This window comes from Zosterops lateralis, assembly GCF_965231275.1.
Source record: "Zosterops lateralis genome assembly, chromosome: 10".
NCBI classification, from domain to species: Eukaryota; Metazoa; Chordata; class Aves; order Passeriformes; family Zosteropidae; genus Zosterops; species Zosterops lateralis.
Window position 1 is genome coordinate 791,235 of NC_139770.1, and position 27,490 is coordinate 818,724.

At 50.4% G+C, this 27,490-nt stretch overlaps 1 protein-coding gene across 1 annotated transcript; it reads left to right on the forward strand.

Annotated features, from left to right (window-relative positions):
• Window positions 1-26,224, forward strand: ARHGEF26 (Rho guanine nucleotide exchange factor 26; the record flags this gene model as incomplete). The annotated part of the gene is made up of 14 exons (XM_083868223.1): window positions 1-1,125; window positions 2,508-2,544; window positions 4,422-4,567; window positions 7,936-7,992; window positions 9,641-9,801; window positions 16,341-16,493; window positions 16,901-17,030; window positions 18,028-18,102; window positions 18,847-18,936; window positions 21,567-21,721; window positions 23,502-23,711; window positions 24,863-24,930; window positions 25,111-25,215; window positions 26,027-26,224. 14 exons carry the CDS (start codon window positions 1-3, stop codon window positions 26,167-26,169), a joined length of 2,655 nt encoding a protein of 884 aa, XP_083724349.1. The 3' UTR covers window positions 26,170-26,224.
• Window positions 26,225-27,490: the final 1,266 nt, after the last annotated feature.

Here is a 27,490-nt window from a genome sequence, read left to right on the forward strand (position 1 = left end):
ATGGACGGGCAGCCCCCGGCGGGCCCCGCCGCGCCGCGCTGGAGGCGCCGAGCGACCCCCCGGCCGCAGCCCCTGGCCTGGAGCAAGCCGCGGCCGCAGTCGTACCAGAGCCCCAGCGGAGTGCTGGTCACCGACTTCCCCGTGGAGGACAGGTGCGCCCTCCCCGCGCCCCGGCCCGCCGGGCCCGCCATGGGCTCCGTTCCCAACGGCGCCGTGCGGCCCCCGGGCTCGCCCGCGCTGTCTCCGGAGCGCCGCTCCCGCCTGCTCGCCCCGGCCCCGGCCGGCCCCGTCGGATCCACCGCCAACGGCACCGTGTCCCCGGCGGGGCAGGGCCGGCGGCCGCCCGGGACCGCGGGGCTGCCCGCGCTCACCCCGCACCGCCAGCGGATCGTCTTCGGGGGCAGCGCCCAGCCCGCACCGAGCCCCTGGACTGCCGAGCCCCTCGACGGGCTGGGGGGCTCCCCCGGGAGCGGCGGGGCCGGCGGAGACCCGGAGACGCCAAGGGAATCCCCGGGCACCAGCAGGGCCGGCAAACCCCCGGAGGTACCGGGGGGATCCCCGGGCAGCAGCAGAGCTGGCAGACCCCCGGAGGTGCCGGCAGGATCCCCAGGGAGCGGCAGGGCCGGCAGAGCCTCGGAGGTACCGACGGGATCCCCGGGCAGCAGCAGGGCCGGCAGACCCCCGGAGGTACCAGGAGGATCCCCGAACACCAGCAGGACCGGCAGGGCCCCGGAGGTGCCGGTGGGATCCCCCGCGGGGCGGTCCCCGGAGCCCCCCGCCCTGCCGAGCACGGCCAGCCCCGCGGCGCGCAGGGTGGGCTCGCAGCAGCTCATCCCCCTGGGCCTGGCCGAGAGCCGGCCCGCGGGCCGCGAGCGGGGCCTCAGGGTGCGCAGCCTGGTGGAGCCCCCCCGGGCCGGGCTGGGCAGCGACCCCGAGGACGAGCCCGAGGGCGGCGGGGGCGCGCTGCGCCGGGGGCTGCGCTCCACGTCCTACCGCCGGGCCGTGGTCAGCGGCGTGGAGCTGGACGGCGCCGCCGACTGCAGCAAGAAAAACAGAATGTCCCAGCCCATCCTCAGGGCGGTGGTTGAAGATAAAGAGAAGTTCTCCAGCCTGGGGAGGATAAAGGTGAGCTGTGCTGGTGGGGGAAGGTGTTGGCTGATTCTGCCTTTTCTGTCAATGCTGGGAGCTCTCAGTTTGTTTCTTCACTAACACAAAACTTTTCCTAGTTACCGTGAGTTTTAAAAGTGCTGTTTCCCAGGTGAGGTGGTGGAGATGGCGGGCTCTGCTGAAATCCAGGAGGATCGGAGCCTTTCCTGCCAGATTCCCCAGCTTTGACAGCCCAACCACGGGCGTTAAAACCTGAGTTCCAGAAAGGAGCAAACAGGAAAAAAGAGGGACATTGGCTCAATAGAGTTTGCAGGCTAGAATAGAAACAGAAAAATGAAATTCCTCCCTCATTTTTCTATCTGAGACACAACTTTTAGACATAGTATTTCTAAAAATCACTGAGTTAATTTTTAAACTGATAGAAATCACTTCAGGTGTTGTAATTTGAATGCCCGAAAGTAAAAGCAGCATGGCTGGTTTTAAATCGTGGTTGTAATTCTAAGATTGTACTTTAGAATCCCGCAGGAGAATCACATTGAATGTTACTGTATTAAATTATAGAGACATACTGATAGTGTTCTCTTATCACAGCGTAACATTGTGTTTCCTTGTTCTAAATATAACTTGTTGCTGTATGAGATGTATTCATAGATATCTGTGTAGTAAAGTACAGCAGGCCAAGAGGTGATGTTGTAGCTTTTAGAATAATTATCAGCTTTAGGGCAGTTTTCAGCCAATTTTAAGTTATGGCAGTGAAATTTCAGTGAATTTGAAGTTATGCTTCTGTGAAAACACTGCAGGCAGTGAAATAGGAATTGATGAAATTGTGAGCAGCTGCAGAGGGTGGGCTGGTTTGGTTTGGTCGTGGACTTAAAACAGGGAGTTGTGTTTAAGATAGGAGGACGTGACACTGTCCTTAGGGTTCTCTGTAGGTCGTGTTTTATTAAATAGGCTCTTGGGCCCTGGGACTTGTAGAACAGAGCAGCTGTTTCATTTCAGGGGTTTGTTGTGCTCTCAGGAGGCTCCTTCACAAAGTGCTCAGGGTGGTTTTGTTTGCAGAGCACAAGGGCAGCCTCAGGGCTGCTCCTCCACGAGAGCCCCGGGACAGAGGGATGAGCTGTAGGTTCACTGAACCCTCTCAAGGCAGTGTAATGTGCTTTTGAAACACGGGGAAAATACGTCTAAAGAAGGCATGAGAGAAATGAAACTGGAGTAGCTTTTCACTTTCTCTGGTGACACTGTTGTTTTTACTGAGCTCTCGTCCAACATCCGAAGTTTACACATTAGGGGAGGTTGGTTTGGTGCCCAAGTCTTGAGTAAAACAGAAACTCTTGTTACTGTGATTATTTTGCATTCGCCTCCTTCTAACATATCTCTCTTTTCTTTTAAAAATTCTGCAGAAGATACTGAAAGGACAAGGGACATTTGATGGGGAAGGTGAGCCCTGTTCTGTCCAGACTTGTAAATAACTCCCAAGGGAAAGGAACCTCAGGGTCGTTTTGCCCATTTCCTTTATATGGAGTCAGTCTCAGTACCTTGTTTTCAGTAATGCCACTGAGATGTGGGACTATAATTTTGGCACTAGATGTACCTTAGGGATATTTTAAAGAGCATGAAGTGGCAGATGAAAAGGTGTGTCAAGGGCTTCTTTTCCACTTAAGCTGCTGTCCCTCCCAGAAAGTGAGGCTGTGTTTGCCTCAGCCCTGACAGTCCCATCCTGGGCTCCTCCTGTGGCCCTGCCCTCCTGGGACTGTGCCCAGCTGCAGGACGTTTGATCATTATGGGTTTGGGGCCATCCCTGCAGCACACACCTGAGCCTGCTCTGCCCTGGGGGTTCACACAGCTGATTCTGCTTTCTCATCAGCTCAGCCTGCTGGGCTGAACCTTTGGGCTCTGTGAGCATTTTCTTCTCTTGCTACCTAGGCTTCAAATGTAAGTGTCAGAAAAACACTCTCTGTGGAATTGTGCTTTTGTGTTACTCGTTAATTCTGGGTTTTGCCAAGTTTGCTGCTTTTCCCAATATTCCAACAAGAGAGCATCTACTACGAGTCCACAGAAGGTCTGTTATTATAACTGCTACTTTCTTGGCTTTTCTCTGCTTAGTGCCTCTTTGAGGTCATCTCAGCTGCTGTGTCACCTTCCCCTTGTTTCTGTTTTCAAAGCTTCCCACTGTGTTCTCTTTGCATCATCCCCTTTCCTACTCTTTATTTTGATCTCTTCTCACACTGTCTCCTGATGATGTTTTTCAGATTCTCTTCCAATGGCTCCTTTCTGTCTTGGATGATCCCAGCTAAGAACTTTCTCTATAATGCAGTAACTTTCTCTGTAATGCCTCCCTCAAGTCGGTTGCTGTACCAGGTTCTCTGTTAAAAGTGGATAAACTCTACAGACCCTTCCCCAGGAGCTGCTCCAAGGGCCACCCCTGGGGCAGGGCTGTGGGGCTGAGCAGTGGGACAGACCCCCCAGCCAGGTGTGGGGCTGCAGGACTTGGGGCCCTGCCTGGAGCAGCCAAACTTCCACTTCAGTTCCCCTTCCTCTGGCAGGGGAGATGGGATGTCATCCAAAGCCTGGCCCAGCTAAAAGTACCTTTCAGAGCCCACCTGTTTAATGGCTTCATTCCTCTGTGGGTGTCTGTGCTGTTGGATTTGTGTCCTTGCTCTCACTGTTGTTTCCAGGGCTGTGTGGCAGGAAGGTTGGGAAGCAGCAGGAGTGCTCCACCTGTGTTCCTTTGCCACTGATAGTGCTGAATTAATGATGGCACAGCTCAAATACGTGATGTGTCTATCTGCTCCTGAGGTTCATAGGTCTCAGGCTTACTCAGACAGGCTTTTAACTTTGTATTTGGAATAGTTCTGATCTCAGATCTCTGGAATTGTGGGGCAGTCAAATGTGAAGACAGTATTTAGAGTTGGCAGAAGAAGGGTTGGTGCTTTTCCTGGACATGATAATAGTGAGACCTGCAGAGCAGTGACTGCTCCACTGACACACAACCCCATTTTCTAATTGCTGCTTAATTACAGAACTGGGTACAGCAAACCAAGGAAGAAAAAATTGTTTGCTTTTTTTTTTTTTTTCTTGACAAAGGCCACATCTGTTCTTTAATTCGGTCTGGGAGGATCTTTGGGTACAGTGATCCATTGTCACTGTACTGCACCATTGTCCAGCCCAAATCAGTTGCTATCTTTGTCTCCTGGAGTGTGAGCAGCACAGTGACACTGGGGTTCCTTTCATTGTTTAAATGTTACTTTAAATTTTTATGAGAGCAGCTAAACTAACTTTCTAGCAATGACTGACATACTGTTGTTATTTGACAGAAAATGCTGTATTATATCAGAACTATAAGGAAAAAGCCCTGGACATAGATTCTGATGAAGAGTCTGAGCCCCAGGAGCAGAAGTTGGATGACAAGGTTGTTTTTCACTATAAGCCCCTGAGGTCGACGTGGAGCCAGCTCTCCGTGGTGAGTTGTGATCCTTGTATGGCCAGAGGCAGGAGGGACAGGAGCTCTGGGTGGGCTGGAGCAAAGTCTTCTCTGACTCGCTGCTGGAGTTCTTGGCTGAAATTTGTCAACATCTTTTTCATCTCATAAGAACGACGTGGAAGCCCCAGTCAGTTACTGGTCTTTGTTTCGCATAAAAAACAATGAACCCAAGTTCATTTTGGAGTCCTGTATTTGGCAAAGACACAACTTTACTGATTGATTAAAAAAGGGTTGTGTGAGTTCACTAAAAGGGTGAATTACACTAAAGAAAGGCTTCAGTTAGTTACAGACAAGTTGCTGCTGAATTGCTCCAAATCACTGCCCAGCAGCCCTTGAGCTGCCTGGAGTGCAGATGTTTCATGGAAAGCGTTTTGAGGAGTGGAGCTGCTGGTGCTGTGCTGTCCCTTGCACGGGCTGGGAAGTGTCTGCAGGCCTTTGGCAGAGCAGCCTCGTTAGACAAAGTGAATTCAGCTGTTCTCATCAGGGCTGCAGTCCCACTGCCTTCCCTGCTAATAACCTGGCAAATTACTGATAGCAGCTGATACTGCCACAGCTCTTTCTCGTGCCTGTGATTTTGGGCCTGAAGGAACCCTTAAAGTTCTGTGTTTACAAGGCTATTCTTTGATCATTTCTGTGGCTTCTGGAGGGATATCCCTAAAATGAAGGGTTTGGGACTGTTTGTAACTTGTAGAATGTTGTAGGTGCTCACCTCTGGCATGAGAGAGATGCCATGACAAGATCACCTGGAGTATTTGACCATCAGCTTTGTATATCCCAATAAATGAGGGATTAAGGCTCAAGGAGATCCCCAAAGGCTGGTTAGATGGTCTGATTAGTAGAGCTGTCTTACAGATGCTGATGACCTTTTGCAGTTTCAATTATTGAAAGATGAATCTGTCTGTTTCAGTAATTATAATGAAGGGAAGACAATGTGGTTTTGAAAAGATGTGCTTTTATTTTCTTTTTCCAACAATCAAATACTTAAAATATAGTTCATTTGCTTCATGTTGCAAAAAAAAAAAAAAAAACAACAACAAACTGTTTATAATGAAGTCAAATTGTTTTTTCTGCCTTCTGGGCAAGCTAGCAGTTAAATGTTGAATGGCTGAGGTATTTTGGAAGGAATGCTATTTAGTAATAATAATGATAATTTCAAAACACTAATTTGCTTTGAGACAAAAATAGCATGAAGACCATCTCAGGAGGAGAACTGTTCTGTGCTGTGCTTCACTTACAGAAACCAACTTATTCTTTACTGCTCCTCAGGCAGAAACTTGTGCACTGTCTGTATTTGATTTACAAGGCTGGAAGTGGGGAGTGTATGGGAAAAGGTGGTGCATGGAGAAAACAAAATCTGGGAATCCAAGACTTGTAGTGACTGTGTTTATAACTCTGGAGAAATTACATGCTGTCAGTGTGTATTAAAAAGTTAAGAAGTGAGTCTGGAGTTGTCGCAGGAAGTCAGCTGGAAAATGTCAGTCCTGGGTCTCGGCATATGCTGGGAGAGGAGGAGGAGAATGGCTCTGGTGTTTGTTAGCAGTGCTGTGCTGGGAAACCAGGGCAGGAGGGATCCCCTCTCCTTGCAGGAGATTTCCCTGGGCTGCTGCAGCTCCAACCACCTGTGCTTGAGGGGTAGTGCCCTTCAGGTGTGGAGCTGTCAAATTCTTTACGATAACAGTAATAAAAAAGGGTGTTTCTGTCTTCCTGAAGTGTCTTTACACGTGTTGGTCTTGGTTGTGGCTGGTTTCTCATTCATGTAAAAATCAGCTGCTGTCAAGTGGCTTTATGGAGCCACTGTCCAGGGTCACTGTCCAGGGCTGCCTCCTTCCAAGGCCACTCCCAGGGCCACTGTCCAAGGCTCTTTCCTTCCAGGGTCACTGTCCAGGGTCATTGTCCAGGGTCACTGTCCAAGGCTCTTTCCTTCCAGGGTCACTGTCCAGGGCTGTCTGCTTCCAGGGCCACTCCCAGGGTCACTGTCAGGGCTGTCTCCCCTGTGTGGTCCCAGCCCAGCCCCTGGTGTCGCTGTCAGGGCTGGTGTCTGCCCTGGCTCCCCTTTCTCTCCCCTAGTGAAGGGCTCATGGTCACTTTGGGTGTGGTGCAGATCAGCAGTAGATTTCTGGTGAGCTCCTCCCCTTCAGCACCTCCTTGTTTTGGAGGAAGTCTTGTCCCTAACCAGAGTTGCCCTGTCCTCCTTTCATCTTTTATTCTCACCTCCATGGCTGAATCAGTCATTGCTGGGGACAGGCCAGTCCAGCGTGATGACAGCAGTGATGTTTGGGCCTCTTCCATTCCTTCTGCTCATGTTCTTTGCTTTAATGAAGTTTTTATTTGCTTAGTACTGCACGTGTCACGTTTTTTAGGTTATTTCAGCTTAAACATTTGAGACGTGTCAAAATTAGGTATTGAATTTTCTTTGGCAGAAATGGCCACAGCAGTCTCTGTGTCTGTGTTTTTATCTTTTGGGGGTGTTGCTGTTGATGGGGAGTGTGAGGCTGGGCCCTTGACCTGTGAGTTCATGAATTGATGTGTACTTTGTGGGACACACCCTGTGTGACAGCAGTGACCACAAAGCACAGCTGCAGTTTGGAGGTGAATTCAGCATTCCCCATGGAGCTCCCTGGACACTGGCAGTGTTCACAGGAGCACTGAAATCTGGGGGATGTGTCTGCAGGTATTTCCTCTATTGGTGTGGTTTTAGAAAACTCTGCCTCTGCATCCAGAAAAAAGTGACACTGCACCTTTCAGTGCCATTGCACTTCCTCAGGAATGCTCTGAAGCTTTCAGGCTGCTGATTAAAATGTACTTCAATTGTTTAATAGAAAGACGTCTAATTAGTTCTTGCTCAGCATCCAGAAGTGTCTGCTTGTGGTGCTGTGGGAATCTGGGACATGTTGGTGTTACTTTCCCAGGCATTACCTGTGACCTGTACTTTGGTGTGCAGAGCCAAGGGTGGCACCTCCTTATTCCTGCTGTCCAGCACTGTGGGGCCTGGTGTGCAGGAATGAAATGAGGAATAATTTATCCTTTAAAATTGCAGGCAACAGGTGGAGCATGTAGAGAAAGCTGTTGATGATAGAATATTAGGAGTTTTTGGAGAAGGCTGATACAAATGGGTGTGAGGTGTTGTGTCTGTGATGTGCCCCTGAAGAGAGCAGAGCCTTCCATGTGTGTGGGGCTGTGGCCTTTCCCCTCCTTGACCCCTCCTTATCTGGGTCCTGTGTTCAGAGCTCCTGCAGAGCCAGGACCTCCTTGCTGCTTTGCTTTCTAGGTTTGGTGGTCCTGTATCTCTTTTTAATCACATTTTCCCACAGAAGGTAATAAAAATATCAATGGATTTGGTTTTTTAGGTGAAGAAGAATGGACTGTCAGAAGCCATCAGCCAGGAGGAGAGGAAAAGACAGGAGGTACTCTGTGCTTTGGGGCTGGCTGCTCAGGGCTCCCTGGGGCAGTGCTCTGCTTGTTGATAAGAGTTCATTGCTTGGCTTCCTGCCCTCCAGTGAAGTGTTGTCTCTCCTCAGGGAGCAAAAATGAACCCACTGTGTGCTGAGGTGCCTGTGCTGAAGTGCTGAATGTGCTGAGGTGTCTGTGCCCATGCCAGGGGCTCCTGGGGTGCTCCCTGCACCAGCTCCAGCCTGGCAGCACAGGGAAGGGGTGACATTAACCTGCAGCTCACAGAGAGAGGAGGTGCCACAGGAGTTTTGATGGCAGTGAGGGGCAGAGAGCAGCTTTTACAGAGCCCCTGGGCTGTCCCTACCCCTGTGAGCAGTGCTGGCACTGTGTGCCTGCTGGCCCCCAGCTGCTCCCTGTGCCCAGGGCAGGGGCTCCCTGCTGCCAGCAGCAGCACTGCCTGCTTGTCTGTTCTCTCTCTCTGTCCCCTTTGCTCCTTGTGTTCCCTTCATCCATTTCCCTTCTCCCCTTTGCTCCTTGTGTTCCCTTCATCCATTTCCCTTCTCCTCTTTGCTCCTTGTGCCCTCTTCATCCACTTCCCTTCTCCTCTTTGCTCCTTGTGTCCCCTTCATCCACTTTTCCCTTTTCTCCTTGTGTCCCCTCCTGTGCTGTGCCCTCCCTCCTCCCTGCAGGGGCTCTGTGCAGTGAGGGGAGGTGCAGGTGGCAGCTGTGTCCCTGCAGCCCCTCCCCAGGTGATCCTTCCCCAGGGAACTCTGCAGCCTCACTGCCATGGCAGTGCCCCAGCATCTTCATTCCTCTCCAGGACATGCCTCAGCCTCCTCCTGCTGGGAAGCTTTTGGGACAAGGCATTTATTTCAGTCATATCCTTTAGGAGCCTTTAGTCTGTGTTTCCTGCAGCCACACTTGTATTCTTTCAACAAGAACAAGTTCTTTGGATGTCTTTTAAATGTAAAGTCTTTAATGTTACCAAAAACGTTTTCATGCCTGAGGGTTTTCTATTTGAATTTCAGAGGCCAATTCTTTCAGTGGGAGCCTAAATAAATATTTTTTAAGCTGTAGTTACATTACCAATTCATGCTTTTGCTGTATTTCTTTTAAACTGCCCTTTATTCTTTATCTGTTCTTTAAATTGCTTTTTAGAGTCTATTAGATTGTTTTATAGTTATATACATTGTCACTGCAGAAAAATACATTTGTTTGTCTTCTGCCTTGATTAATGTCCTTGTCCTGTCTTCATACACATCCCATCTTTCAGGATCTGTTAGTGGGATGCATCTCTGTGCATATTTTGGCTAAAGAAAACATGTCACAGACTGATTTGAATTAGTCTGGGAGGGGCTCCACCTCAGCCTCCTCCTGTGCTCTGGGGGTCACACCTGGAGCTGAGTTGTCTTCAAACTCCTGGGTTGCAGTTGCATTGAAAACTCTGAGTATAGACTTCTTAAAAAATACCTTTTTTTAATAGTATTAAATCACTTATTTCTAATTAATGATGCAGCTATTATAGAGATGAATATTTAAGTCATAAGCTCTAGCTTACATCCAAAACTCTGCTTTGCACCCCTGCTCAACATTTCCTTTTTGTTTTTAAGGAAAAAAGCCCAGTCACTATTAAGTCTCTTCTTCTCCCCCTCCACTTTGTAGGCAATATTTGAGGTGATATCTTCTGAGCACTCCTATTTGCTGAGCCTGGAGATTCTGATCCGGATGTTTAAAAATTCCAGAGAACTGAGCCTCACAATGACCAAAACAGAGAGCCACCACCTCTTCTCCAACATCACGGATGTTTATGAAGCAAGCAAAAAGTAAGCCTGGCACTTCTGTATTTAATAGACCTGTACATCCTTAAACACAGCAGCAGGTTCCTTTTTGGAAGCTGAGTTAACCACTTTAGTGGTGGCCATTTCTTCCAAAACTCCTGCGGGTTTGAAGGTGGAAAGTACAAGTGGCAGAGAATGTGCACAGGGGTGCGAGCAGGGCTGGCCTGGGGTTTGTGTCTCTGGAAATGGGGAGGGAAGGAAAGCACAGAGTGAATCGTGGTGGAAATCAGCATCCTTCAAACCCAACCAGTTCTGAACTGAATGCTGACCAGCACCAGACCTGGTCCTTTCAGTGTATCTGATCCTACTGACCAGGACCTGGTCCTTTCAGTGTATCTGATCCTGCTGACCAGGACCTGGTCCTTTCAGTGTATCTGATCCTGCTGACCAGGACCTGGTCCTTTCAGTGTATCTGATCCTGCTGACCAGGACCTGGTCCTTTCAGTGTATCTGATCCTGCTGACCAGGACCTGGTCCTTTCAGTGCATCAGCCAAAGCTTAGTCTGCTTTGTTGAGCTGCTCACTTTGGGCTGGAGTTTGAGCCTTGCCCTGGAGGGCTGGCTGGTGCCAGGGGCTGTCCTGGCTGTGCTCTGGGACTGTCCCCCCTGTGTGAGCACCAGGGCCTGGCTCTGCTGCTGCTTTTGGCTGCATTCCCTCAGTCAGCAAGGGAATCGCACCACAGACAGCCCCAAAGAGGAGGAAATGGCAGATCTGACACGATAGAAATGCAGAAAAGCCTTGTTCCTGGCTGGTAATTACTGCCAGTGGAATTTAATCCAGGACATGCATATGGATGTGCTCTCAGAGTACTTCACACTCTTTCAAGGAGTTGCTGAATGGGCTTTGCTTCCTTGGAATTTGTTGTGCATTCAGAGCAGCAGGTGGATTATGTGCTCCACATAACTAAAGCATCCAAATGTCTGTGTTGCTTTTGTTATCTCTGATTCCCAGTCTGAAGTGAGCACAGTGGCTGAAGGATGTTCATCGCCTGTGAAGTTCTGAGTGGTCTCAGCTGTGGCTCTGTACAGCTCCACAAGGGTCTCTTTACCTGTGGAACAGAGAAATGTTGGCCTCCTTTCAGAACGGGGGCTGAAGGTTGAACAACGATTCAGAATGGGGTTTTATTTTGTTCCCCCTTCTTTTGTCCCCGTTGTAGAAATTGCAAAGTTGTGAATTCTTTAGCATTAAACTCTCATTCACCTTGGTGGAACTTGTGAAGTTCCATGTTCTCAGTCATGGTAAAGTCATTTCTTGGCTTTTTTTCTTTGAGACACCACAAAGTCTGTGGAATTTGACATCTGCTGTGCAGCAGTTTGACTTTTGTCTTCTCAAGTTCACGCAGCAACAAGATCTTGTTTTTTGGAGGCTGCTGTGCCAAGTGCAAACCCAGCTCAGGAGCTGCAGGGCAGGAGAACATTTGGGTTTGGCTGGGACCTTTCCCTTCTCTCTCCCACTCCCCTGGCTGTGTCTCCTGCAGTTGAGGCTGGGGTTGTGTGGCCCCAGAGCCACCCCAGTGAGGCCACTGCTCTCAGCTTATCCCAGTCTTTATTTTCAAGGAAAAGTTCCTTTTACAGGTGCTCCTTAGGAAGTGTGAGGTGTACAAGTAAAGGACAATGGGGTGAGGAGAGTAGAACTCTTAGGGGAGCTCTTACATCCTTTTTGATTAATAGTCTTCAAAGGAAGTGGGAGGGAGAGGGGAAAAAAGAGAGTGGAAAAATACCACACTAGCCTAGAATTATAATCTTATTCTTTCTTGTCTGTGAAGTCTCATGGTTTAAGAGCTTGGTTTTTTATGGCTTGGGGTAAAATCAGAAGTCATAACTCATTTTTAAACTTGAATGAAGACATAAGTTCTTTCCCAAGTTTTGCAATACTGTTAAACTAAAACAAAACTTGGTGCTGCCTTTGAGCAACTTCATTTGTGTAAATAATGGAAGTGATTTTAAACCAGATACCAGCTTGATGTCTCCAAACTGTTGCTTTCCATTTTCAAGGTGTTTCAAAGTAGCAAAATCCACCCTTTTGTTATAAAATGGAGCATCTGCTGTATTTTCAGCAGCCTTTGCTTAGTTCAAAGCCTGAGCATGAGGAATTATCTGGTTTTGGTTGCTTGGACAAATGTTTGATGAGCTGAAGAACCTGAGCTGATAAAAATACTTTAGAAAAACCTTCAGTCAAACCTGCCTAAAGCCTCTGTCTAGGAACTTTGACTTGGAACACGTTTAGTGGAGACTCTCCAGCAACACCAGGACAGGCCTGCAGTGCCTGACAGGGCCGTTCCTGGGGAACAAAGCTGCCTTTGTTGGAAGCAGAATGCAGAGAGCAGAGACTGTCTCTGCTTTTGGGAGCTCCCTGGAATGGCTCTGACAGGGGGAGTGGAGATGAATAATCTGTGCAGCCCAGGCTGTGTGTGGTTATGGAAACCTCCTGGGAGGTGCTTCCAGAGAGCTGCAGTTGATGGTCCTGGTGTGATGAGCAGCTCAGGAGTGCTGGAACACAAACTGTCCCTGCTCCAGCCCCAGGCAGGAGCTGCTGGGCTGGGCTGGGGGGGCCAGGAGTGGGTCAGGAATGGTCTGAGATGTCAGGGTCAGGCAGGCAAGGGGGGCACAGCTCCCCAGGAGCCTCTCCAGGGAAAGAGGAGTCACAGGGAAATGGGAAATGTCTTCAGGAGCAGTTGCAGGTCAAATCTCCAAGTTTACAGCAGAAAGGAAAGCTTTGGCATTTGTGCATTCTCTGCCATTAGGCCAGCAAAGGGCAAATGCTTTTGTGATACCAGAGCAGCATTAGCAGAAAAAGATCCTAACAAACCATTTGGACAGATTTTGTCTGTTTTTAAACTCCGTGTCTCAATCCCAGAACATGAACACTCTGGTTGTGATGGGTTCAGGGCTTACCCAGGATGTTCCCATTCCTTGTCCCAGTGTCCCTGGAGGCAGTTACTGCCTGAATGGACATTTATTGTCCTGCAGGTCCCACCTCTGGCCAGGTGCTGCGGGCACCCTGCTGCAGTCTGGGGAATCTCCGTGGAACAGGAGCTCTGGGCTGGGCTGCTCTGGCTTTTCCTGGCCCTGGATTCCTGCCAGAGCTCTATAAATAGCTGGAGAGGCTGTGGCTGCCCAGTGGGACAGGCCCTGGGGCCAGGGCTGGCCCAGGGTTGGGTACAGAGGGAACAAACAGAGGCAGGGGCAGCTCCTCCTGGGCTCTGCAGCTGCTCCCTGGATCTCACCCAGTGAAAGGTGTGAGTTTGCAGGGTTTGGTGTTATATTCGTGTCTGTAGTTATGTATTGGTTTCCATTATTGACACTGTGGAATTCACCAAGCAAACTGATTTCAGTTCTGGATTTAATCAGCCTTTTTTTTTTTTGTGGTAAAAACTGATTTTGATTCAGCATAAAAATTGTATGGAAGTAAGACTATTTTCTCATTTTTACTGTTTTTAATCCCCCTTCCCTAAATAACAATAATGTTGCAGATGTTCAGGTTCTGTTCCTGATGAGAAGGGTCAGATTTGAAGAGGTAAATCAGAAATCTCTATTCCAGCTGAAGTTATCTCAAGTTGGCAGTTGTGACTCCAGTGTCTCCAGGAGGAAAAAGCTGAATTCTGCCTTTTCTAACACTGTCCCTGGACGGTGTCAGCAGCACTCTGGAGTTAAACCTGCATTTCTGAGTTTGGCCCTCGGCCTTCAGGAGTGTTGCAGAGTGGATGGTACTTTTAACAATGCAAGGGCAGGATGAGGGAAATCAAAATCTGTCCTATGAGTCTGTTTGACTTTCTCTTAATTGGATCTTAACTTTAACCAGAAAAATCCTGGGTTTAACAGAGAAATGTTTGAAGTAAATTCTTCTGACATTCAGCAAAAAAATCTGCACCCATCACAGCAAATTCTTTGTTGTTTAAATTGAATTGAATCATCAATCCTGAGCTTTATGGCAGAATCTGTCCTAAAATTGTAAGTGACTATGACGTGTCAGGTTCATTGATTGTATCGAATAAGTAGCAGATTGGATGTGGAAAAGTACAACTTGGATGCAAGATTTCCTCAGGAGACATACTGGGAGATGGGACTGTGATATACTGCTCCTCTTTGCCCCTCTTTTCCCTTTTTTATTTTCTTTTTTATGTCTTCTCCTCTCCCAGATCTTTACAGTTCTTACAGTGAGTGTCTCTGATGGTGTCACTGATGGAGCACCAGATAAATTCTAAAGGTGGAAGTTGTGGCCCAGCAGGGTCCAACACCTTGTCAGTGTGCCATAACCCAGCAGGAAATGTTGGATTTCCTCATTTCCTGAGCAAAGTGAATTGGCAGCAGTGGGAGGTTCTCCCAGCCATAAACATGTCTGAGCAGAGCAACAAATCCAGTGTGGGACGGGGCTCTGCTCTGGCTCCTGAGACACTGCAGACTCCACACTTAGGGGCTCTTTTTAATGTCATTTAATATTTATGTGCCCCTTGGGGCTGTTCCTGACACTGAACCCCAAATCCACAGCCCAGGACAAGTCTGTGACAGCTCACAGGGTGTTGTGCCTTGGAGGGGCTGCCTGGGGGGCAAATGGTGCTGGGGGGGTGTGGAGGACTCTGCCCCCAGCACTGGCAGGGCTGTGACAGATTGTGCACACAGGGCTGTAAAAATTCTGTACATACAGGGGCTGTGACAGGTTCTGTCCCCGGGGCAGTGACAGGTTCTGTACAGGGGCAGTGACAGGTTCTGTACAGGGGCAGTGACAGGTTCTGTACAGGGGCTGTGACAGGTTCTGTACAGGGGCTGTGACAGGTTCTGTACAGGGGCTGTGACAGGTTCTGTCCCCGGGGCTGTGACAGGTTCTGTACAGGGACAGTGACAGGTTCTGTACAGGGGCTGTGACAGGTTCTGTCCCCGGGGCTGTGACAGGTTCTGTACAGGGGCTGTAGCAGATTCTGCTCAGCACCTGCAGGCAGAGCCCTGTTTTTCAGCCTTTTCTGCACTTTGTGTTCAGACCTTCACAAAAACCCAAAACCAGACCCAAATCCACTTGGCTGTCGTGGCTCTGGCTGACCCAGTGGGAGCCTGGCAGCCACTCAGTGCAGCAGCTGCTTCTAAACACACCTGGAGAGTGCCGGGATTTAGTTATGCCTGTTGCTGTTCATCCTGTTCTGCTCCTCTCACATGTCTGAGGTGTGTTTGCAAAGCAAACTGTGGAAAACATCACTTGAGAAAAGGTGGCAGATTTGAAGTGATGAAAAAATAGAATAAAAGGCTGAAATTAAATCACATTTCAAAATACTGGAGCTTAATGTGAGCTTATGTGTTTTAAGTATTTCCTTAATGTTTTGTGTGCTATATGAGAATTGTTTTATGAACTTGTTGACTCCAGGGTGTTGAGGATTCTTGCAGTGAGTGCTGATGTGCAAAGGCTGCAGCCAGGACAGCTTTTCATGTGTCAGGGGTGACCTGCAGAGCTGATCTGTGGGGAATTGCCAGTGACCATCATGGAAATCAGGGTGCTTTGGGAACATCGGGAGTGCAGAAAGCAGTGGCCAAAGAGACTCACACGTGGGACAGAGCACAGACAGCAGGGAAGTTGTCAGAACAAGCGTGGTATGGGGAGGAGCCAGCTCAGGATTTTGGGTCCTGTGCCCATTTGCAGTGTTTCCAGTCCGTGTTTGGTTCTAGTGGAGGATTGCAGGATGGGAGCCCGTGCCCTGCTCCACATGGCTCAGCAGCCACACAGACCCGTGTTCCATCGAGCACTGTGCTGTGCTGCCTCTAATTGCAAGAGGAAATGTGTTAATGTGTGTTTGAAGTAGTTTCATTTCTTTTCCAACCCCACTTCTGGAAATTCTGGTCTGACCAGCTCGGTGATGCTGTTTGGCTGTGGCAGGGGGGGAGTGGGAAGTGGCAGTGCCAGCGCTGCTGCTGCTGCTGAGCTGCCCGGGGACAGCAGGGCCCGGGGACAGCAGGGCCAGGGGACAGCAGAGCCAGGGGGCAGCAGGGCCAGGGGGCAGCAGAGCCAGGGGGCAGCAGGGCCCGGGGACAGCAGAGCCAGGGGGCAGCAGGGCCCGGGGACAGCAGAGCCAGGGGGCAGCAGGGCCCGGGGGCAGCAGAGCCAGGGGGCAGCAGAGCCAGGGGGCAGCAGGGCCCGGGGGCAGCAGGGCCCGGGGACAGCAGAGCCAGGGGGCAGCAGGGCCCGGGGACAGCAGGGCCCGGGGACAGCAGGGCCCGGGGACAGCAGGGCCCGGGGGCAGCAGAGCCAGGGGGCAGCAGGGCCAGGGGACAGCAGGGCCCGGGGGCAGCAGGGCCCGGGGGCAGCAGGGCCAGGGGACAGCAGAGCCAAGGGGCAGCAGGGCCCGGGGGCAGCAGGGCCAGGGGGCAGCAGGGCCAGGGGACAGCAGAGCCTGGGCTGTGTCCAGCCCTGCCCAAAGGAGGGGTGGCCTCACCCTGCCCCAGACCGGGCCATCAGTGCTGTGACTGTGTCAGGTAAATGAATGCTGGGGGAGAAACATGCTATTTGCATGTAAAAGTGAGCAGTTGATTTCAACCCCTCAGGTTCTTTGAAGAACTCGAGGCGAGGCACCAGAATAACATTTTCATCGATGACATCAGTGACATCGTGGCCAGGCACGCGGGCTCCACCTTCGACCCCTACGTGAAGTACTGCACCAACGAGGTGTATCAGCAGCGCACCCTGCAGAGACTGCTGTGAGCACCTCCCTGCCCGGGCTGGGCTCTGCCCCGGGGCTGCACCTGGGCTATTCCTCCTGCCAGCCTTGGCTGGTCCTCATGGGCACCTCCCTCCGAGGGCACTGGGGCCTCCCTGGGGGCTGCACAGCCCCTCCTCCCACAGGTCACATTGATCAGTTCAGTGTCACAGAGTGACAGTGGCCCCCTGTGCCACCCCTGGCTCTGCCCTCACGGTCAGGGCTGGCACCTCCTGAGGTTTAATGTCACTGCTGGGGCTGGGGGAATAAAGCTGAAGGCTGGGGTGGTCTGACTCCTGCAAATAGCACTTTCTTTTTTATAAAATAATGATTTATTTAAAGTTTAGCAACTTGCACAATTGTTTGGTAAAACATACCACTGAATTCTTTCACCCTCTCTCCTCCCAGAGCCACAAACCCGGCCTTTAAGGAGGTGCTGTCCCGGATCGAGGCCCACGAGGATTGCCGGAACCTGCCCATGATCTCCTTCCTCATCCTGCCCATGCAGAGAGTCACTCGCCTCCCCTTGCTGATGGATGTGAGAGCACCTCTTCCCTCTTTCCTTGCTGCTTGTTCTTGCACTGTTGACATCCTCTCCTATTTGGTTCTGGTTCTCTCCAGTCTCTTCATGCCTTGTCCCTTACACCGGCCCTGGGCTGTGGATTGTGGATTCCATTTGTTTGCTGATTGAGACTGGGCCTGGACCCTCCTGCTCCCCCATTCACAATTTAAATACCTGGATGTTCTAATGGGAAAATTGTACAGTAAAGGGTCAGAATGGTTCTGAAACTCAGAAAGAACCAGCACAGAAATTATATGTAGTGCTAGGACTGAAAAACAAGACCTGCTGCTGTGTAGGTTGGTGGGGGCCCTTTGGCAGGGAATGCTCTTGGGAACCTGCAGGATGGATTTGTTTCCCCAGGGAGCTGTGACAGTGTGAGTGTGGCACACTCCCTGTGTGTGAGGGGCACTGAGCTGTCCCTCCCTGTGCAGTGACCAGGGGCTCAGGGAGAGTGATGGAAGTGCCAGCGGGTGTTTGTCAGGCAGAATTCACAGCAGGAGTTGGAGTATTTCAGTCAAGGCGCCAGGACTAAGGGAGGAACTGGACCACCAGCAGGAGTGCAGACTGTGGTCAGGCTCAGATTCCAGCACTGCTAGGAGCCAGAAACAGAACTGATCATTTTGTTGGGTATATTTTTAAATTGAGCACTGATGAATTTGATCACGGGGACAGTTAGTTCATTCACAGACAGTGAATTCTCTCTTCTCTGCAGTACATTGCTAGGTAAAAAATGAAATAATAATCCAACATTCCTGCAGTGTGTCACTGGGGGTGCCTTCCCCTTCTTGGGTTTTTCTTTCTTATGCCTCCTTCCCCTCTTTGGCTGAAACAATCTAAACAATCAAATCAAGCATTTTATTTCCCACTCTTTCAGTTTTGCTTTTTGTTTGGAGATTTCAGTGAAGATGTGAAATCTCTCTGGGTTGCAATCTGTGCTGCTCCATCCTCTGAAGTAACTGATGTTTTGTTTCAGACTATTTGCCAGAAAACCCCCAAGGATTCAACAAAATACGAGAACTGCAAGCAGGCTCTGAAAGAAGTCAGCAAGGTATGTTCTCATGTTATTCCTGGGTACTTCCAGGGAAAATGGATGTTTTCCGTGCATGAATAATGCAGGCAGGAAGAGCACTGAAGCACAGAAGCTTTACATTGTTGTATTTAAGGCAGGGCACTGGGGATTGGGTTTGTGCAGAATTACTGTTTCCTACTTGGGAAAAGATCCCAAACTGGACAATACCGTGGTGGTTCTGGGTTTGTGTGTGGGAGCAGCGTGGGAAGTTAATCCAGCTGGGAGGAGGGGGTGTGTTTGGAGGGGATCATCAGCTTGGATCAGAGCAGTGGCCCTGCTCAGCCAGAACTTGGGCTGAAAGCCTGGAGAATCCCAAATTGTGGGGGTCCTGTGGGATCACTGGAGTGAGGGGATCTGGGAGCTGTGGGGGCAGCCCTGGGCCCTGCTCTGGTCCCTGTGGCCCTGCCAACACCACACTGAGGTGGCTGTGCCCCTGCTGGGGGGGGGGGGTTTGTGCCCCTGCTGGGGGGGGGGGTTTGTGCCCCTGCTGGGGGGGGGGGTTTGTGCCCCTGCTGGGGGGGGGTTTGTGCCCCTGCTGGGGGGTGGTTCGTGCCCCTGCCGGGGGGGGGTTTGTGCCCCTGCTGGGGGTGGGGTTTGTGCCCCTGCCGAGGGGGTTTGTGCCCCTGCTGTGGGGTTTGTCCCCAGCAGAGCCTTCCCAAGGCAGCAGCAGCCTGTGCTGGGGGCTGAGGCCACGGCCCTGCTCAGCCCCTCTCCCGTTTGCAGCTCGTGCGTCTGTGCAATGAGGGCGCCCGCAAGATGGAGAGGACAGAGATGATGTACACCATTAACTCCCAGCTGGAATTCAAAATCAAGGTAGGATGAGGATCACACTCCTGACCAGAGGGACACTGAACAGTGGAGCTTTCCCAGTGGTTCTTGCAAAGAGGTGATCTCTTGAGGCACAACAGAAATTAAAACTGTTGGTCACGTATTTTAATTTTAGTGGAAGGTGATGCTGCAGTATAAGGGATTTTCAATAAATACTGAGTGAAGAGTGTTTGCTGTAAAGATAAAGCTGCTGTGAAGGCTTTGGCATTAGGAGAGAGGCTTAATCTCAGTGCTGAGATTTGCTGATGTACCTGATGGGAAAGGTGTGCCTGGGAAAACACTTCCAGGCCAGGGAAGGATCCAGGGTGTTTGTCCTTCCCCTTAAGGGTGGGATATCACAAGTTTCTATTAAAAACTTCCTGTACAATCAGTTTTTTGTAGGAAACAGCAGCAGACCCAGTCATAGGTAGAGGAGGTTTATTGGACTTTGGTCAAGTACGTTTATTATTTCTGTTCAATGTTTGCTACAATCCTGTTTCTGTAATTGATGTCTGATACCATTGAACAATGAGGTTTCTTTTGGGAGATTGTTTCATTATCAGGCATGTAGCGAGTGGAGGTTGGTTCTTGGTTTTAAAAGCTCTTGAAAGGCTCTGGATCAGGCTTGGGGCAAATGCTGCCTCCAAAAAGACATTTTCAACTTGCCTAAAATATTTTTATTCTCAAACTTTGTCTAAAAATTGAAAGTAATAATATTTGCTTATAGTAACAGCAACAACAAAGACAACACTTCTGGGCAAGTGACACCCAAGCATTTCCTGAGGGGTGGTAACAGACTCCAGTCTGCAGCAAGTCCAGCCCAGTGTCAGGGCTGAGCTGCCCTGGGATCCCCAGGGGTCCCTCGGGGTCTGAACCCCTCACCTTCCCTGGGACAGGACGTGCTGCCTGTCCCTCCCATGTCCATCCCTGTGTCCCTCCTTGTCCCTCTCCATCCCTCTGGTGCCGTGGCAGCAGCAGCAGCTGGAGGGCTTTGTCTTTCTGTGCTTTTCTGTGAGATTTCCCTTTGAGCATCCCAGCCCTGCAGCTCCTCAGGCCCCAGGGTGGGGAAGCCCTGCTCTGGTTAAATGAATTTTTCCCTTCTGAGAGCCTCTTCTCTGCAGCAGGGACATGCTGCACGTGATTTGCTCCTTTGGCAATCAGGGAAAAATTGAAGTAAAACCAAGCTGCCTTTGGAAAAGAGTCAATTAGGAAAATGGAATGAACTCATTTGGAGTAGGGATTAGAAGAATTTTTTGTTCATCCTCAAATAGAACTTTTAAAACTATTTTTTGCTTGTAAACTAATCATCATGGGACTGTAATTCTGTTTTATAGCCATTATAAATTAGTTAAAGTATTTCTGTTCTTGCCCAGCCTCACAGAGTTTTGGAGGTTTGTTTATTATTTTGTTAGATGTAACTGTGGAGAACTTCATGGGAGCCCAAGGGAAGTGACTCAAATCTCGTGTTGCTTGTTGTGTACATGGCTCAAACTTTTAATTAGGTTTCAGCAGTGTTTGTTCTTAAATTTTGCATCTTTTGCAGGAGAGAAGTAGTGGGGGTTTGTTTTAGGGAGCCAGTGTTTGTTGCTCAGCAGTGAGGTCTCAGTCCCAGCGCTGGGTTTGGGTTTGGCTCAGCAGGTACAGGCAGGCTGCATTGCCTGGGCCAAGGGATTAACGGATACAAAAAGCCAACTCATGCAGAATGGGGAACAGGGCTGACAAACTGCATGAAGGAATGTTTTTTAAAAGCATGTGAAGGGTGCTTAAATGAGGGGAAAACATGCAGTTGTGTTCATTAGTAGCTCATTGGTCTGTCTGGGGGCAGCCTCAGGGGGATCTGTGTGACCAGGACAGTCCCACGTCTCCCTCCACCTTCCTGCCCCAGGGAAACAAAAGGTCCTCCCTTGGGCTCTGTGTCTCCTGCAGCTGGGAATAGTTTGGATTAATCAAGGCAAGTCTGCACATCGGGCAGCTCAGATCCTCTGGGGCTTCGGTGCAGCTGCTGCAGGTGTTGGCCCTCACCAGGGGAGAACGGGATCTCCTGCTCCACCCGTATGAGCTGGGCTAAGAGAGGAGCTGTAGGATCCCTAATTACCTATTTTCAGTAAAGGCTGACAGGTGAGACACTTGAGGAGCCCCAGTGAGAACAGCAGGGCCATGGGCAGAGGTGTGGGAGGAAGGAGGGTCAGGAAGGTTTGTACAGCCCTGCCCACCTTTCCTGGGTGACAGTGGCACAGGGAATGTCACCTCTGTGAGGCACTGAGGACACTCCTGTGTCCCCACGGGGACAGGAGCTGGTCTTACCCTGCAGACACATTCCTGGAGTCAGGCTTTGCCCTGTGCCCTCAGGAGGTCTCATAGTCTGTCCCATCCCCAGTGGGATCAGTCAGGTCTGCTCATTTCTGTTTCCATGAGCAGTGGTGACAGGTGCCCGAGTGATTCCCAGGTATTTGCAGCTGTTACCTGTGTGTTGGAGTAATGATGGAGTCCCTTAAACTCTGGTAACCTCTTTGTGTTTGCACTCTCTCAGCTTTGAGTTTATTCAACCATTTTCCCCAAATGGATTGTACTCTGTTGTCTGTTTTTAAAAACCCTCTAATTTGGAAGGATTCCAGTGTGATTGTCTTGCCTTGCAGCCGTTTCCATTGGTTTCCTCTTCACGGTGGTTGCTGAAAAGGGGAGAATTAACAGCGTATGTAGAAGACACTGGACTTTTTTCCAAAAGAACCTCTAAGCAGCAGGTGTACTTCTTCCTCTTCAACGATGTCCTCATCATCACCAAGAAGAAGAGGTAAGAGCTTCACCAGTATAAAACTGCTTTTGTGTTCAGTCCTTGAATCACAGTGACTTTTAACATGATCCTGGCTGTGGAAGGGGTTCAGGAGTTATTTGAGCCTCTGTCATGGGTTACAAATAACAAGTAACTGCTTGTTGAACAGGATTTACTTTTGGCAAACACAATTAAGATTCAAAGTTGTCAGACAAATTAAAAAGATGATTCTTAATGCCCTAGCAAAGACAGAACTTTGGGAAGGTTAAGATATTGGAAGTGTCCTTTCCCCTCCATACTTCCCACAGTTCCAGGAGCCCAAGGCTCCCTCTGCCCAGCGCCAAAGCTCCTCAGCAGTGCTGGAGCTCCCACCCACAGAGTTGCCATGGCACCACAGCAGTGGACACAAATGTTTGTTGCTAGTTGGGGTTGAATGTTTGTGGTTTCCCTTGAGCAGTTGAATCTCACAAGATTCTTAACATTTCACTAAGATATCTCTCCTCACTTGGTGCTAAAAATGGCCATTTCTGAGGCTGCCCTTGGGGCTTTACCCAGAGCTCATCCCCAGCCTGGCTCAGCAGCCACTGCCCAGCTCTGCCCCAGCTCCTTGTCCTGGAACTGCTCAGTCCCTGTGGCTCTCACCTGCTGGAGGAGCCAAAGGGCTCTGCAGGGACAGGGCTGGGCAGGGGGGATGTGGTAACTTGAAGAAGGATAAAAATCTGCTTTTCCCCACTGCCCAGCTTTTATTTTATTGGGAATGTTTCTTCTGCCAGTTGTGCTTGCAGCCCCTGCTGTGTGTAGACACAGTCTGATCAAAAAAACCCCAAAACATAAAAAATGACATAACAGTTGCCAAGCACTACTGCAGTGCCTTGAGAGGAGCAGGCAATGGCAGCAGGTGTGGGGTGCTGGATCCTGGGGAGATGGGGCTGTGCTGGGGAAGGGTCAGGCCAGGGCTGCTCACACAGAGCCGGCTCTGGGCTGGGCTGGGTGTGAGGTGAGGGGTGGGGAATTCAGAGCAGGACTGACCCAGAGGAGTCGTGGGAAATACAACTGCCTTTACATGGGTTTGGATTCCCTTCAGCAGGAGGCTGATCCAGCGGGTTTGTGGGATGGAAGTGAGGAGTGGGAAGGATTTGTAGAGGTTTATCTCTTGATTAATTAGTAAGAAATGCTGTTATGATTAGCTGTGCACATGTACAGACTAGCTGATTAATCCATAAGAAATGCATTTATTATTCATTACACAAATGCATAGACACATTTCTTTTTCAGACACAAGATTCCCAGGTGGTGATGGCAGCACTCCCAGTTGGGATTGCCAGTTTTTCCCTTGGCTAAGGAGTTATTCAGACTAAAAAAAAAAAAAAAAAAAAAAAAAAAACAAAAAAAAAAAAAACCACCAAAAACTCCCCACTCCCCAAAATCCCCAAACTTACCCAAAAAACCCAAACCCACCTCTCTCAAAAAGCCAAGCCCCAGAGCTGAGCAGGCTTGGTTCCATTAGGAGCATGTTCTGTGTCCATCGTTTGGGGGTGCACAGAGCTGTTCTGCAGAAAGAACCCAAAGCCATCTCAGTGTTTATTTCACAGAACGCTGGTGAAAATGTGCCCTGAGAGCTGAACTAGGGCTTTGTGTGTCACACACCCACTGGCAGAGGTTGGTTACTCCTGTGTTGAGCTGGAGGTGCTGCAAGAACTGTCCCTACAGTGGTGGTAGATGTGTCTGTGACTGTTTCCAGACGAACTGATGGGAAACTAAACTTGCCTGGTGTTTTGTCCCTTGTGGCCGTGCCCTGCAGTGAGGAGAGTTACAATGTCACCGAGTACTCGCTGCGGGAGCAGCTGCTGGTGCTGCCGAGTGACGGGGAGGAGCCGTGCCCCTCTCCCGGGAAGAACTCGGCCGGGATGCTGCACTCCGGCCGGAATTCTGCTTCCCACCTCTTCAGGCTCGTGCTCCTCAGCAACCACGCCGGGGACAGGGTGGAGCTGCTGCTGGGGGCAGACACTCAGTGAGTACAGTTACTTAAGGGATTTCTCCACCTGGTTGTCTCCACGGGCTGCTCCTCCTGCCCTGCCCGAAGTAGTAAATATTTATTTTTATTACTTATTCTGGTTTATTAATTTTAACTGCTGGGTAAGGCCTCGAGTACCCTGCCTGCAGAGATTGGGCAGGTCCCTGTGCTCGGGTCCCTTGTGTTCAGGAGTGTCCCCAGGCACAGCCAGAGCGCTCTGGGCCCTGAGCAGGGCGCTGTGATGGTGGCTGGATGGTCCAGCAGTGTCAGCAGAGCAGGGCCAGCCCAGCTCCTCGCTCTCCTGGGTGCCCTGAGCAGTGTCCTGCCTTAGAAAGCAGCAGCAGCCAGTGCCTGCTCTGGGTGTACAAGTGCCATCAACTTCCACACGCCCTCCCAGCACTGAAAGAGTTCATTTGTTCTGGGGGAAGCTGGAAGTGGGACACAGACATGAAAGGGAGAGCTCCAGACATGTCCCTGCCTGGAAAAATCGATAGTTTTAGGTTGGCTTTCAAAGTTTAGAATAACCATGAAAGGAACTGAAGATCATCAGTGCTTTCTATTAAAGATCTCATTATGAAGGCAGGAGATGATTCAGACTTGTTTGGAAATGCAGTTTTATTGGGGAGAAAATGCAGGACATATTTAGTTGTCTGGGCTTTCTATGAAAAGACATTTTGTTCTGTAGACTTATTATTGATTTGTTCTGTGCTGTTTGCAGTATAAATAGCAGTCCAGCTGATCATCATTCAGAGCAAGAGTCTGAAAAGAACTCCTGTATTTTAAGTTACCTATTTTTATAGTCTTATCCTTTGAGAAGGCTGGGAAGGGCATTTCCAAGGTCAAACAGTTCAGAGAGTTGAGCCTTTGGAATAGTTTTGTGCAGGTAAAACTGAACTGTTTTCTCTGACACAAAGTTTCCAGCACAGTTTGATGCTGTTTTGCCACCTCCTGTGGTGTGTGGGTCCCAAGGACAGAAGTCTCAGTGTTAGAACTTTGTACTGCCCTGTGCAGGAGGCAGAGGATACAGAGGTGAGGATACACAGGGGTCACTCCCAGGTGCTGAGGTGGATGCTGGCACTGGGGCAGGGAGGGCAGTCAGTGCTGACACTGCCCAGGACAGGAGTCAGGACACTGGTTCTGCCTTGCAGGAGTGACAGAGCCCGCTGGATCACAGCTCTGGGCCAGGACAGCGACGGGCACCACACGGACAGGACCAGTAAGTCACAGCGGGGACTGGGGGGGCTCTGCAGGGGACAGCTCTGCCCTCAGGGGGCCGGGCTGGGCTACCCTCACCAATGGGGGAAAGTGTCAAGTGGGCATTTTTAAATAAATGGTGGTGTGATACAAGCCCCTGCCCTGGACTGGTGTAACTGAGCCTGGCTCACTCCTTCCCCAGCGCTGGCTCAGGTGGAGATCATCAGAACGTACACAGCCAAGCAGGCCGATGAGCTCTCTCTCCAAGTCGCTGATGTCGTTTTGGTTTATCAAAAAGTCACTGATGGTGAGTGAGGATTTTGCTGTCAGTACCATTTGTCACCTTTGCAGGGGCATCCAACCACAAAAACCTGTTTCCTATTAGCACAGGGCTGCAGTGAGTAAAAGTTCAGCTTCCAAGGAAAGCGTGAGCGTTTGGGTTCAGGTTTCTAGAGGGAGCAGCAGATACAACCAGCTGTAGGACGTGGCTGCTGGCCAGATTCAGCATGGGAGGTGTCCACAAATAGGAAATTGAATTTGTGTAAAACCACGGAGCTCAGGCATTCCAGTGAGTGCCAGGGCTGTCCAAGAGAAACATCCCCAATCTGTCGTGCCATGGCCTGGGCTTCCCTGCCACAGCTCTGGCACGGGATCCTTGCTGAGCTTTCCCACAGGATCAGGTGTCCCAAGATCAAAGTGATTCCTGCCCGGACCTGCCCACAGCTGCACTGATAGCACCGAGTGCTGGCTCAGGGGTGCAGGACACTGGCAGTACTTGAGGGACTAAATTCTAACTTGCTGTTGCTCAATTACTTGTGAAATCAGAGCTCCTGTCCCTTGTGCTGCATTGCGCTCTTCAGATTACAATGGTACTATAGTGTCACTTCAAACTATGTTTGAATGACAAAACAGATTGTGAAATTGTGCAATACTTTGCACATACTATATTTTATTTTACTCTAGCTGTATTAAAAACATCTGCCAAAGCTGCCCTAAGCTGTTACACTCTTCCCAGTCAAGGCAAACGCAGACTGTGTGTGATGGCTGTAGCTGGGCCACCCCAGGGGCACCAGGCAGGGCTGGGGGGCTGCAGAGGTGACACTGTTGTCTCTTCCCAGGCTGGTACGAGGGGGAGCGGCTGCGGGACGGCCAGAGGGGCTGGTTCCCCTCCGAGTGTGCCAAGGAGATCACCTGCAGGGCCACGCTGGACAAGAACATGGAGCGCATGGGCCGCCTGCTGGGGCTGGAGACCAACGTGTAGCCTTGTCCCCACCCTGGGGCTGGAGACCAGCGTGTGGCCTTGTTCCCCATCCTGGGGGCTGGAGACCAGCGTGTAGCCCTGTGCTCACCCACACCTGGGGCTGCTCCGGCTGGAGGGACCCAGCAGAGCCACAGCAGCAGCAGCAGCAGCAGCACACGGGAGAGTCGCCGTCCCTTCTGCTCCAGCTCCGACAGCAGCCCCTTGCAGCAGTGTCCTGGCTCTCCTCTGCAGCTCCTGCTCCATGTGCTTGTGAACATCTGAACTGATTTATCAGCAGCAGGACTGTGCAGGGCCCTGGCCCTGGAGCTGTTGGTGAGCAGCAGTGCTGGCTGTCCTGCTCCTGAGGAGCTGCAGCCCCAGAGGCTGTTTTGGGACCCTTCCCCTGGTGTTGGCACCTGCACTCCAGTGGGCAGCTCTGCACCCTGTAAGGCTGTCCTACCTCTCCAGGGCTGTCCCTGGCCTGGCACGGGCACAGCTGGCACTGCCTCAGTGAGGGATCACAGCTCTGCCTCCACCAGGCTGCCCACGCTGGCTCCAGGTGCTGCTGGGGGCACAGGATTGCTGAAAGCCAACTAAAGGTACCAGCTCTGCACAGTCGGTGCTGCTGCTCCATCCTTTTTTACTGCAGAGGAACTGCTGGAAGTGGGGACAGGTGTTTGTGGTTTCCTCAGGTGTCTGATGAGGCCTCACACTTCACTGAGTGCCTCAGAGCAGCGGGGGGATGATGAGAACATGAACTGCACTCCAGGGTGAGCAGAGTTCAGGACAGGTGTCTGGAGAGTCTGTGTGATAAACCCCTCCCTTTTAAGGACCAGCTGCTGACTCAGCAGTGTGGAAATTGCCTCTAGAAATGAGGGGACAACTTGTAGTATCAAGGCTTTTATCTGGTTGCCTTCCCCAGCCTCTGCAAGGGGGTGAATGCTGGTTTTTATCCTGCCAGATGCTGATTGGAGTGGTGAATGAGTTGGGTGTGTGTAAAGATGTGTCACTCTAATAATTTAAACTACATTAGAAAGGCAGTAATTCTGTACAAAAATACTTACCTGGACAGTGTGACAGTGGTTACACAGCCTTGCCAATTAATTTATAAGTGGACTGATAAAATAGTAATGAGAGAAACTGTAAATTGAACAAAGACTTATTTAACATAGTAAAAATAGTGCTACTGTTTTAACAAATTGTATTGTATACATGTGGATGTTTAACACAACTGAATGTATAAATCAGGCATTAATTTTATGCAGATTTTTTTAATACACTGTATATATTTTTCTTACCTAGTTTTTCAAAAAAATGCTGTAATGTTTTGTAAAGACATTTT